Source organism: Saccopteryx bilineata, chromosome 3 (genome assembly GCF_036850765.1).
Source record: "Saccopteryx bilineata isolate mSacBil1 chromosome 3, mSacBil1_pri_phased_curated, whole genome shotgun sequence".
Taxonomy (NCBI): domain Eukaryota; kingdom Metazoa; phylum Chordata; class Mammalia; order Chiroptera; family Emballonuridae; genus Saccopteryx; species Saccopteryx bilineata.
In genome coordinates, this window is record NC_089492.1 from 248,746,717 (window position 1) to 248,759,568 (window position 12,852).

The 12,852-nt window shown below is 55.2% G+C and overlaps 1 protein-coding gene across 2 annotated transcripts in view; it reads left to right on the forward strand.

Moving 5' to 3' along the window:
* SLC1A7 (solute carrier family 1 member 7) overlaps positions 1–11,391 on the forward strand; it is a 52,105-nt gene extending 40,714 nt beyond the window's left edge. Inside the window, exons 5-11 of one of the 2 annotated variants that reach the window (XM_066269170.1) lie at positions 881–1,103; positions 5,019–5,118; positions 5,832–6,065; positions 7,976–8,170; positions 8,871–9,104; positions 9,554–9,650; positions 10,249–11,391. In XM_066269170.1, the coding sequence (XP_066125267.1) occupies positions 881–1,103; positions 5,019–5,118; positions 5,832–6,065; positions 7,976–8,170; positions 8,871–9,104; positions 9,554–9,650; positions 10,249–10,467 (1,302 nt within the window). In that variant the 3' untranslated portion in view covers positions 10,468–11,391. The remainder of the gene's footprint in view (positions 1–880; positions 1,104–5,018; positions 5,119–5,831; positions 6,066–7,975; positions 8,171–8,870; positions 9,105–9,553; positions 9,651–10,248) is intronic. The other variant, XM_066269171.1, reaches the window with a different exon arrangement.
* The last annotated feature ends 1,461 nt before the right edge of the window (positions 11,392–12,852 follow it).

Sequence of the window (12,852 nt, forward strand, 5' to 3'; positions counted from 1 at the left end):
TTTGCCCACCCTGCATTATCTCACTTATGACCTGCATTTTACAGTTAAGGAAACTGAAGCACAAAAACTTAATATCCCATGTATTTCCCGAGTGGCTCCTCCCCCTTGCTCAAGGCTTATCTTGTTGATACCGTGGTGTTGGGAGGACAGGAGACTCTCTTGTTTGGGGTCCCAGTGCCTGAGGAATGAGAGGGGAAGACCCAGAAATGCCCTGGGGTAGAGGGGGAAAGGTAGGCAGCTCAGCGACTGAATTCTTCCCAGCTGGGAGCTTATCTCCCCAAGAAGGCTTGGGACAAGCTGAGCTTTCCAAATCCAGGCTTACATAGAGCTACTGCAGGTTTTGTCCCAGGCTACCACAATAAAATGAATATAGCAATAAAACAAGTAGTAATCTTTTGATTGGTGGAGGGTCTTGTTTTCAGTTTATAACAACAACGTCAGCGAAGCGCAATAAAGCAAATTGTGCTTATGGAAGGTCCAAGTGTCCGTCAGTGAAGGCAGGGCTGGCTGGCTGTTAGATGAATAATGAATTGGTTGGAAGGTATAGCAGGTGAATGGAGAATTACCTGGGTAGATGAAGAAAGAGAGAAACAGCTGGTTAGAGAGGGGCCCAGAAGGGTGTAATAATGCTTAGAAGGAAGAAGAAGGAAGAAGGGCAGAGAGACGCATGCCTAGGTAGTGTATAGATGAAGGAATTGGTTTTCTTTTTGGTAAAATATTGATAATAATCCCTGTCCTGCCTACCTCACAGGGTAATTGTCAATCAAATAGTTCATGAGTGGATGCAAATGCACTTCCAAGATGTTATTATTGTTGTTGTTGTTGGTATTAATAACAACATTGACCCTGACTCCTTCCTGGTTGGGGTGTCACCCACCAGTACCGCACCAAGACCACGCCCATTGTCAAGTCCCCCAAAGTGGCATCGGAGGAGGCGCCATCTCGGCAGATTCTCATCTACGGGGTCCAGGAAGAGAATGGTTCTCACATTCAGAACTTCGCCCTGGACCTGACCCCGCCACCCGAAGTCTTTTACAAGTCAGAGCCTGGCACCAGCGAAGGCATGAATGTGCTGGGCATCGTCATGTTCTCTGCCACCATGGGTACGTGCTGCCCACCTCACCTCGCAACCTCGGGGAGCCGGTCCTTCCTCACACCTACTCCTCCCTGCACCTCTCCCTGTATCCCTGCAGCCCTGCATCCCAAAACCCTGCATCCCACAACCCGAATGGCCTGGAGTTTCCCATCTTCCAGGCGGTTCCTCGGTCTCCCAGTCAGTGGAATGGCCCCAGGAATCCCCGGCAGAGTCAGTGTTTCTCACCTGGAGCCCCTCATCCCTGGGTGCTAGTTTGCCGCCAGAGGTGTGGGCCCTTCCTCAAGGAAGATCCCTCCTATTCCTGAACTTTATACTAAGGTCTGGTAACACTGGGGGGAGGGAGAAGTGGAGTTACAGTACGAAACAAGAAAAGTCTAAAAACTAAGCCATCATTGTTTTTTCAAAGCTATTATTCTTCCCGCCAGCCCCAACCACAGGGCTTCTCCCTGGTGGCCTCTCTCCTGAGACACATCTGTGCCTTTTCTCAGGGTCCACAGTTGGCCTACCAAACACTTCCTTCCCTTTGCTTCTCCTCTCCGAGTCTCCAAGGGCCCCAACCACAGGCGACTTACCTTGAAACTTGGCGAAGTATACCTTGTGCAGACCCCTTTTGAGGCCTGTACCTTTTATTCTTTTTCTTTTTCGTATTCTTTCTCTTAAAGAGGACCCAAACTGTATAAGCTTCAGATCCCCTAAACCAGGGGTCCCCAAACTTTTTACACAGGGGGCCACTTCACTGTCCCTCAGACTGTTGGAGGGCCGGACTATAAAAAAAACTATAAACAAATCCCTATGCACACTGCACATATCTTATTTTAAAGTAAAAAAACAAAACAGGAACAAATACAATATTTAAAGTAAAGAACAAGTAAATTTAAATCAACAAACTGACCAGTATTTCAATGGGAACTATGGGCCTGCTTTTGGCTAATGAGATGGTCAATGTCCAGTTCCATATTTGTCACTGCTAGCCGTAACAAGTGATATGACGTGCTTCCGGAGCCGTGATGCGTGCGTCCAGTGTCACCGGAAGTAGTACTGTACGTGACTGATGCCGCGCTTTGCGTCTGACCACCAATGAAAGAGGTGCCCCTTCCGGACATGCAGCGGGGGCCGGATAAATGGCCTCAGGGGGCCGTAGTTTGGGAACCCCTGCCCTAAACCCATGAATATGTCTCTGCCTGCAGTGTCCCCCCACCCCCCACCACTGACACACAAACATACACACTTTTCCTTTTGGGTGACACCTCCTAACCTGTCTAGAACAATCTAGCTCTCCCAGACCATGCCAGGGGGCATCATGGGTCTTTTTCTAACAACCTTCCCCATCACCTCAGCCATGGCCCTGGGAGGTTCTCTCCCGCTTCTGTGAATTCTCCACAGGGTTTTCTTTTCAAGTAAAGAGCTTCAACCATCCTCTGGTTGCTCACAGCAAGAATCCAGGGGTCATTTTGCACCTGGCCCTCTGCCTTAGCCCACATCCAAGTCCTGTCCGGTCAGCCTCCCAAAACCTGTCTCTTGTCCCTGTGTTTCCCTCTGCCACTGCCACCACCCTGGTCCGAGGCCATTATCATCTCTCACCTGGTTTCAGCAAAAATTGTCTAAAGAGCCCTCTGTCCTGATGTGTCCTCCTCACAGGGTCACAAGTCCCTAATTCAGGCCTCAGTGGCTCTCTGCTCCACCTGGATAGGGGCACCAGCAGCGGACAGGGCCTGAGGAGCTCTGAGGGTCCAGCCCAGCCTAACTCCGGGCCCCTCCATCCCCGCTCCCCTCCCCCAGCTCCACTGCCTTTCAGCTCCTGAAAGACACCTCCCTGAGGACCTTCCCACTTTCACTTCCCATCCTGAGTGTGGGAGTGACCCTCTTGCACACTGGTGTAATTGTCCACTGTCTGCACAGCAGCTGATGTAAGCGCCACGCAGGCAGGAATGGGCCTGACTCGTTCCCCACTTACCCCCACAGCCCACCACAGTGACCAGCAGGAGAGGCACTCAGTACAGCCTGTTGGAGAGGTGGAGAGATGGGTGGATGAATGTACGGGCAATGATGGATAATGGAGCTCTTATCATCTTGGCCAAAATGCCAGGCATGCAGAGGGGCCAGGAGCTAGTGACCCAAGCATGTGACAAGATGGTGTTTGGAAGTGCCCTCAGCATATCCGGCAATTAGTTCCTGAACATTCTTCCTCCTCTCAGCCACCACCTCTCTTAGCGGTGGAAAGATATAAAAAGGACATCTATTGGCAAGGCAAAAGAAACCCTTGGGACCCTTTTGACTCAATTCACAAAGTGTTTACTGACCGTGTGTAACTGTCTGTGGATAAGTGTATATTTGTGTATGTGTACCCAAGTCACGTGTGCCTGAGTCTGTGTATACCCGTGCCTGTGTGTGCCTACATCTCTAGTGTTTACATCAACGTGGGCCCAAGTCTGAGTGTGAGCGAGCACACTTAGCTGCTCCAAATGGGGCTCACTTTCTCTCCTCAACCCGGCCTCCCTCCCAGCTTCCCCCAGCTGTTAGGATGTGGCTGATGCTAAGGTCTCATTGGCCTTCATTGTTGGAGGGAGCCATGCCCACCCTGGACCCTATGCACACTAGCACCCAGCCAGCCAGAGCCCTTGGGTACCCCCAGGGAAATCTATGTGGAGACTGATGAGACACAGGAGTACTTTGGGGAGACCTGGCTCTGAGCTTACTTAGGCTTCCACAGGCCAGATGGGCAGGGCTAGGCCAGTGCCACCTCCAGCTCGAGCCTCTCCCACCCAGCAGTGCCCCCACCTCGTCCCAGTGGTAGCTGTTCCAAGGCTGGTGTGGGTTCAGGGTTTCCTGGGGAAGGGAAAGAGCCCGCTCTGGAGTCCCATAGGCCAGGGTCACATCCCTGCCCTGTCCCTCCCTGGCTGAGTCATCCCATGAGCCTCTCTGAGCACAGTGACAGTAAGCTTCATGAGGGCAGCCACAGAGTGTGTTTTGCTCTTCATTTTTATGTCAACAGAAGGAAAAGCAGTCATTTGTCACTGTTGCAAGAGCGATCTCAGTGCTCACTTGCATGGTACTCACCCATGGACTAGTATACATATGAGTGCTTCCCAAGTGGAGAAGAGTCCAGAACCCCAACGGGAGAATAACAAGGCCTTTGTGAAAGGCTTCACCATTCATTCATTCATTCATTCATTCGTCACTGTTTAGTGTCTACTATGTGCCAGCTGAGATACAGTTCTTGCTCTTATGGAGCTAACGTTCTATTGGAAGAGACAGAAAAACAACAGAATACTAAAAAATAACAGTTAAAAGTTGTGATAAATGATATGAAGGGATCAGAAAGAGATGAGGCAGATGAAAACAAATTGGGAGATTCAAAAAGGAGAGGGCATGGATGTCCAAGGCATGTGGAGTGCTGGGCAGCCATGTTTCAGGCATTGGGAACTATATGGGCAAAGGCCATGAGGCAGTGAAGAGCTTGATGTATTCTAGAAATGGAAAGAAGGCCAGTGATGCCAGCAGAGTGAGGAAGGCAAGAGCAGGGCCAGATGGCGGTGGAAGGTAGACAGGGGTCAGATCAAGTGGAGCCTGGAGCAGTGGGGGGCTTGGTTACTATGGTCTAGGTCATCAAGGAAGCTCGTGGCAGGGGTATTTGGCAGGGAGCATTTTTATCTTAAGAAGATGACACTTGTTGTTGTGTAGAAAATGGATTAGAGAGTAGGAAGAGATGATAGCCCTGTTGCAAGATCACTGTGTTGGTCCAGGGGTGGAGGCCAAGGAGGAGAGGAGAGAGTAGAAGGGGACACTGGCTCATGGAGGCTGCTGGGAAGTCAGCCCACAGTGCAATCCATGTGTGCGTGGGGGTCTGTCCCTGCCTTGCCTGTACATGTCTTCATCTTGGTCTGTGAAATCTGTGATAAGCTGTGTATCCCTGCCCCTACAGGCATCATGCTGGGCCGCATGGGGGACAGCGGGGCCCCCCTGGTCAGCTTCTGCCAGTGCCTCAATGAGTCTGTCATGAAGATCGTGGCAGTGGCTGTGTGGTAAGCCTCTTTGGGATGGGGGTGCCTCTCTTACCCCAACCCCTTCCACTCCTGCCTTGGGCAGACAGAGAGAACCCGTGGCCCTGTCCCCTGTTCGTAGGAGTGAGCAACCCCAGAGGCTGAGCCCTGGCCTGGGGCCTCCAGAGTCACACGTGCTGTCCTGGATCCCCAGCCTTGATCGGGCCTACTCCAGCCCTGGGCCTGCCACGTCTGGCCCAGTCTGACCCACTGGAGGGGAGCTAAGAGCCAAGCCTGGCACTGCTCTCCTGACCAGTTTCTCCATCACATGGAGCTCATCAGCCCAGCTTTTGGAAGAAGGAAATTCTGGAAGTGAGAACTAGCTGCCACTCCTTGATTCAGGGTTCAGACCTTAGAAATCTTCTAGTCCAACCTTGCAGTTTAGATGGGGACATGCAGTGGTCTGCCCAAGGTCAAACACGAAGAGTGTTGCATTGCTGGGTGTGCAGAGGGTCGGCATACCCACAGGGGCCTGGACAAGAGAGCGGAGGGGGAGAGGCTGTGCAGGGCTCGGCTGGTTGAGGGTGGTGGAATCAACAATGCCATGTGCCGGGCACCTTGGCACTCAGTCTTGTTCAGTCCTCACAGGAGCCCCAGGAGGCGCAGGGGGACCAGGCTAGGCAGCGGTACAGTGTCGGGGCTGCCTGGGACCTCACTTGCCTGGCACTGAGCTGACTGCCCTGTCCCCACAACAGGTACTTCCCCTTTGGTATTGTGTTCCTCATCGCCGGCAAGATCCTGGAGATGGATGACCCCACAGCTGTTGGGAAAAAGCTAGGCTTCTACGCAGTCACCATAGTGTGCGGGCTGGTGGTCCATGGCCTCTTCATCCTGCCCCTGCTCTACTTCTTCATCACCAGAAAGAACCCCATCGTCTTCATCCGTGGTGTCCTCCAGGCCCTGCTCATCGCACTGGCCACCTCCTCCAGGTAGCCCTGGGCAGCCCGGCAGAACAGGGGAGGTGGTGGGGGCTCAACTCTGTCCATCTGTTCAGCCATTCTCCATAGCCATAGACTGATAAAACGTGTAAGGCCTGCTGTACAAATCTGAGGATTGCTATGGTAACAAGACCAACTTTGGAAATGTAATGCTTGAGTCCCCACCTGCCCAAATGGCAGAAAGACTTTATGGCCTTCTGAGACCTTCCTCTCCTCCTCCTGCCCACACCCGCAGGGCTCACTCAGTCCACATGGGGTCGGCTTCCGTGCACCAGGGGGCAGGGAGAGCTAAGGAGTGATGAATCTATGATTGCTGTTGCCTTTTGCTGCCCTGGGTTACTTCTGTGGAGTCAGGCCCAGTGTTGTTTAGGGACTTTCCTGTCTACTGTCACGAGGACATCCTGGTTAGATACCCTTTCACAACTGTGGCAGTGTTACTAGCTCATGGGGACTTCAATCATGGTTCCCTCACCCCCTAGCTGTGTGTCTCGGGGCAAGTCACCTGACCTCCTGGGCATCAAGTTCCTCATCTACAGGCTGTGGATCACTGTAGCCTCCCCAGAGGGCTGCTGGGGGTTAATGGAGATTACCCACGGGGCAAGGCCAGTCTGGGCTGGAGGAAGCAGCACCTGCCCTCAGGGACTGTTACAGCACAGTGTAAAGAGCCAGGGAGTGAAGAGTCAGGCGAACCCAGCTGTGGATCAACGAGGAGGAAATGGTCATTTTCATGGGGTTAGATGCTCTAACCTGGTAAAGAAATGATGGTTCTCCCCGCAGCGAGTGTCTCCCACATGGAAGAAGTGTCCGAGCTCGGGCCCACATTTCTCAGGCACCACAGCCTGACTCTCCCCTCCAGCCCTAGTGTCATCCCTTCTCTGGGCCTCAGCTTCCCAGTCCGTAGGACGGACAGGAGGTGACCAACCCCCTTCCTGGAGGCCACATGACCCACCCTTGGCAGCAGAGCACCTCACACAGGACTCAGGGGGAGCAGAGCCCCTGGAGGAGAACCCCAGATGCTCTGTACCCAGGAACCTCCCCCCAGCGCAGAGGCCAAGGTGAAAAGGAAAGATGAAGTCCCAAGCGGCTGCCCTGTGCTCCTGGCCACTTCCTGCTTGACAGGAACCACAACTTTGGGCCGAGCATGTCGGGCTCATTTGAGGTTCTGGCAAGTAGAAGCGGGGTACCCAGGCAGCAACCTGGGGCCATGCCAACCTGAGTGTTGGCCCCAGCACTGCCACCAGGAGCTCTAGTTACAAAACAGTAACAGGACTAATAGCGGCTCCCCTTGCCTGAGTACTTGTGATGAGGCAGACACTATTCTCAGTGCTTACTCATGAAATCATCCTACTAGCTCTGTAATCCAGGTATTTTCCCTTCCTGGGACAAGGAAACAAAGGCCTACACCGGTTATGGAAACTGCTAGGGCCACTTGCCTAGGAGGAGGCTGGAATCTGAACCCAGCGAGTCCGGCCCCAGAGTCCTGTAAACCCCTTCGTCTACGCTTAGCACAGCAGTGAGACTTTGGGTCAGCCCTTCCTCCCCTCTGGGCTTCAGTCTGTTCATCTGTAAAATGGATTCATTTCCCTTCCTCACAGGAAGCTGTGAGGATCAACCGAGACTGTGTAAAGCACGGTGCCTGGTGCATAGTAAGCATCCTACTGGCGCTAAGTCCCCTCCTGACCTGTGTTATGGCAGCCTGGGCAGGCCTGGCTTGGCTGCTGTTGCACACTCCCAAAGGGTGTCACTCTTGACAATTTTCAAAGCCCCTTCAGCCTGCTCTCTCCCACGACGGGGCTGCTGCCTGGGTGAAGCGAGCTCCCTGTCACTGGCAGGGGGCGACCCAGAGGCCCTGAGCATCCTGGAGGAGGATGGTGGGCAGACACGGACCCTTCCACCCACAGCTCAGCCACACTGCCCATCACCTTCAAGTGCCTGCTGGAGAACAACCACATCGACCGGCGCATTGCCCGCTTTGTGCTGCCCGTGGGCGCCACCATCAACATGGATGGCACTGCGCTCTATGAGGCTGTGGCCGCCATCTTCATTGCCCAGGTCAACAACTATGAGCTGGACTTTGGCCAGATCATCACCATCAGGTGGACTCCTGACACCCCACACCAGGGTGGGTTGAGGTAGAAGGGTGGCTGTAAGAAGGGCCTTTAGGATTCTCAAGCCCCCAGATCTGACAGGGTCTCTGAGGCCCAGAGAAGGTGAGGGGCTCATTCTAGGCCACACAGCAATTCAATGCTAGGGTGGGGACTTGGCCTGACTCTGACTGGCGACAGAGGGCTCCTTCCCCAGCACTGCCCTGCAGCGTGGGGAGCTCCAAGTGGCTGGGAAGCTGAGACCCAGAGGAGGGCCTGCAGTCTGGACACGCAGGGCAGGGAGGGCACCGAAGGCGGACACAGAGGGAGCAGGGGCCAGCGGCAGGATTGGGGGATAACTAGGGGGTGCAGTGTGGCTGGAGCTGAGGGAAGGGTGCTGAGGTGACAGGCAGAGGCTGAGGGGAAGTCCTCATATGCCAGCCCAAGAACACAAGTCTGACCCTGGGGACCAGGCCCCGGAGGGAGGCTGGCCAGAGCCGAGCAGGTGGACGATCAGAATCTCTGGGAAGCTCCTATAAAGCTAGGGGCAATGGCTCCAGATGCAGGGTTTTTCACAAACTACTCAAGAGGTTCTGCTGAGCCAGGGATGGGAGCCCATGGGGCTATAGGACCTCAAGCAGGAACATGCCCCCTCCCCCAAACTCCTTGATTTGTCCTTCCTACAACCCCTGCCCCGTATGGCTGTCTCCAGAGGCTCTGGCATCCTGGCCTCTTCCTTGGAGCCAGGGCCCCAACAAAGCACCCTGCCCCTCCTGCCTCTCCGCTCCCTCCCCCCTGCCCCCTTCTGCAGCATCACAGCCACCGCAGCCAGCATTGGGGCAGCTGGCATTCCCCAGGCAGGACTCGTCACCATGGTCATCGTGCTTACCTCCGTGGGACTACCCACTGATGACATCACCCTCATCATTGCTGTGGACTGGGCCTTGTGAGTAGGACTTGCCACTACCTGCCCCCTGCCCTCAGGCAGCAGGATTTGGGGTGGGAACGGACATACTTTGGTCTGGCACAGTGGGGGTGCCTTACGCATGGACCCTGGCCTGGCTGTGGAGCCCAGTTTTCAAAAATGAAAATATGGGGTCCCTTGTTACAAATTCTATAGAATTTCAAGAGGATGAGAGCAAACCATTAATCCCAGCATGGACTCTTCTAAGCACAGGCCCTGTGTGACTATACAGTCACACACCATGAAGCTGACCCTGCATCGACCCACGTCAACGTCACTGAGGGAGTAGGGGGCTGGAGAGGGCGGGAAAGTGCCTTGCTTTGGGCTCTGGCCTGGCAGCTGGTGCCCACAGGGGCTGCTGGGGTGAGCATTGTCCTCCCCCAGCTCTCCTGACAAGTGCCCACTGCTCACCACCCACCTTGGCTCACCAGGGACCGCTTCCGCACCATGATTAATGTGCTGGGTGACGCACTGGCTGCAGGGATCATGGCCCACATCTGCCGGAAGGACTTTGCTCAGGGTGCTGAGGTGAGAGCAGTGCCCCCTCCCAGCCTGGCCACACAGAGGCCCCCGGTGGGGGGAGCTGGGCTGGGCACTAATCTTCCACTCATCAGCTGGAGAGCCTTCAGCCAATCCCTTCTCATCTGGTACTGGAGGTGACTAACTCCTCTTGCAGCTACTTGTTGAGCACCCACCATGGCCAGCATTGCTCCAGACACAGGAGGAGCAAAGGAAGCCAGAGCCCTGCCCTCGGGGTACTGTGCCCTAGTGAAGGGGTGGTGCTGGTCCTGCCAACAGCAAGATGAGTGCTTGTACATCTGCACGGGCTTCATAGTTTTCGGGCTCCTTCCATAACCACAAGTAGCAGGCTGCCTCACTCCACGGGAAGGATGCTGAGGCCCAAGCGGGGACCCAGTTCCCTCACTGGACACTGTGTGTCAGGTCCTCTCCTCTACTAAGACAGACCCAGGAGGAGGCAGGACAGCCAAGAGACGCCCTGTGACCTACCGAGGTCCCACAGTGCATCTATAGGAAAACCAATCACGTGGTTCCCAGCCCTTGCTTGTTCAGTCCTCCCTGGTGCCTACCTTCAGCCCTCCTGCTTCTACCTGTCTCCCCTCCCCAGAAGTTGCTGCCCTGCGAGACCAAGCCAGTAAGCCTGCAGGAGATCGTGGCGATACAGCAGAACGGCTGCGTTAAAAGTGTGGCTGAGGCTTCAGAGCTGACCCTGGGCCCTGCCTGTCCCCACCACGTCCCCGTCCAGGTGGAGCAGGACGAGGAGCCGGCTGCTGCCAGCCTGGACCACTGCACCATTGAAATCAGCGAGCTTGAGACCAATGTCTGAGCCTGCGCCGTTGTAGAGGCCAGGGGAGGCCTCCAAGGGCAAGGCAAAGGTCAGGGCAAAGGGTTGGGTCTCAACTTACTACCTTCCTGAGCAGCCCATAGAGGCCAGTCTCACACATCTTCCACCCTCGGGGGTCGGAATTAGCTCCACTTGACAGAAAATGGAGTCTCAGAGAGGAAATCCCAGCAGGAGAGTTGATGAGCTGGCATAGCCCAGCCTCGGCTGTGACTTTGCACTGTTATGGCCCATAGGGACAGCAGGCAAGGGTTATAGTCCGCACTTTCTGGATGACAGCATTAAGGCTGGAATCGTGTATCCCAGGTCTCAGAGCAAGTCAGGGCCAGGACTCCGACTCAGGTCTTTCAAGCCCTGGCCACTCTCTCCTGGATGACAGAGCCATCCAGAGCCAGATGCCGAGGGAGGCTCCAGGCTCGGCCCCTGTCCCAGCCTGCAGCCACCACTGCTTTCCACTTCTGAAGACATAACAACAGTGCCCTGGTTCTGCCCCTCTGTGTCCTGGCCCAGGCCAGCCCTCCACCCACCCCATAACACGTGGCCTCAACACAGCTCTCCCCAAGTGGGGGGGAGGCAGCCCAAGACCAAGGCCTCCTGCCTTCCCTGTGCCGCACGCAGTCTGTCTCATCTCACATCCCACCAGTTATCTCCCACAAAGATCATCTGACACGGAGAGGGAGGTGTCTTTACTGGAGCTGCAGGGGCCCTTAGCAACATCCTGGCCAGCCTCCCCATGGGGGGGGGGGTTGCCAGAAGCAGGCTCACCTGGGGTGCTTTGATCAAGCTGCCCAAGTAGTACTGGGGTCAGGATGCCCCAAAAGCCTGTGGGATAAAGTCAAGTTAGTTTTTATATTCCTTTCTGTGTTTGCAAATTCAGTGCTAACTAAATAAAGGTGTTTTGTTTTTCAAGTCTTGTGGGCTTAGCATACTCTGGTCAGCATCTCTTTATTGAGCTAATATAGGCCGTCACAACGCAGACTAGCCAACCTGGACAGCCAGAGTATGGACAGGCCTGTCCAGGTGGCCAGAAAATGATCAGGCTTGTTCATGGAGCCAGACCACAGACAGGTCTGCTGGGCTGTGACTGTGTGGCTGGGCTTGCCTGAGCAGCCGGAGTGCAGCTGACCCTGCCTGGCTGGCCAAAGTGAGCACGGGTCCGTCTGAGCTGTCAGATGCAGGAGGCAGAGTGCAAACCGGCCTGCCCAGGAGCCTGTCTCGACAGCCACAGTGTGGACAGGCCACTCTGCCCCTAGCCTGGGGTGTGCAGGCAAGGCCCTGAGGTCAGACCCCACAAAAGGAACAAATTTCCTCAGCCAGTCAGGCTCCCTTGGGCACATGCTTTGATTTAAGGAAGGGACGCACCCAGGAACAGTTCCAGACTGTCTCCTTTATTCTCCTGAGTGCTGGGACTCAAAAGGGCTCACAGGGGGCAGAGGTGAAGCCTGGCCACACAGCCTGCTCTGGATGCACTTTGAGGAGTGGAGCCATAAAGACATTGAAGCTGGGGCAGGGAACAGGCCTCCCAAGGTCACTCAGAGAATCGGGAGGGCACCTGCCTCCCAGTCACCAGTTCCTGAACTACTTCTCCTCCTGCTCCCAGAGCCATGGTCTGAGGAGTCCTGTCTCCAATCCCAGGAGTCCTGCTCCCACTGTGGGGCTGGGGCTGCAGCCTAAGCAGCTGGGGAGGTAAAATGTCAAGCTACTGTCACTCCCATCATCCCATGAGGGTTTCTTTGCCCCTTCTCTGTGTCACATCTGGAAGGCCCTTTGAGCAGTGGAGCCTGCCCTACCACAAGGCAAGCATCTGCCCTTGATTGGGCTCAGCAGAAACGTGCTTACACACCTCCAGTAGCGGGGTAACTGCTTCCTGGGCATCTCACCCAGGGGCAGCTCTGCCTGTCAGAGGCTCCTCTTTGCTCTGAGCAAGGTGCTGTCCTCACCACACCTCTCTCCCAGATCTGACTCTGTTGGGAGTGATGGGTACATCGGGCATTTCTGCAGCTCTTCCCAAGACTCTGTGCCAGCTCCCAGGCCTGCCTCCTGTCCCCTTTCCACGTCAATCATTTTCTATGGAACAGACCCCATCGTTAATGCCCGCTCAGTGCTCAAGCAGCCCTCCGGCTGAGCCCTGAGCATCCCAAAGCCGGCAGGTCCTTCGCTTGGATGTGCAGCCTCTGGGAGTACACAGTGTGCTCAGAAGCCCAGTGTGTGGCCCTACCCAGCCTGCTGACGCCTACCTACCGTGCTGTTGATCGACAGCGCCTGCCTTCAGGCTCCTTACCTGTGACTACACCCTGTGTCCCTCCACCTCTGCCTGTGGCGCTGCTTCACAGACCCCCAAAACTGAACTTTGCGCTGAACCCTGCTGGT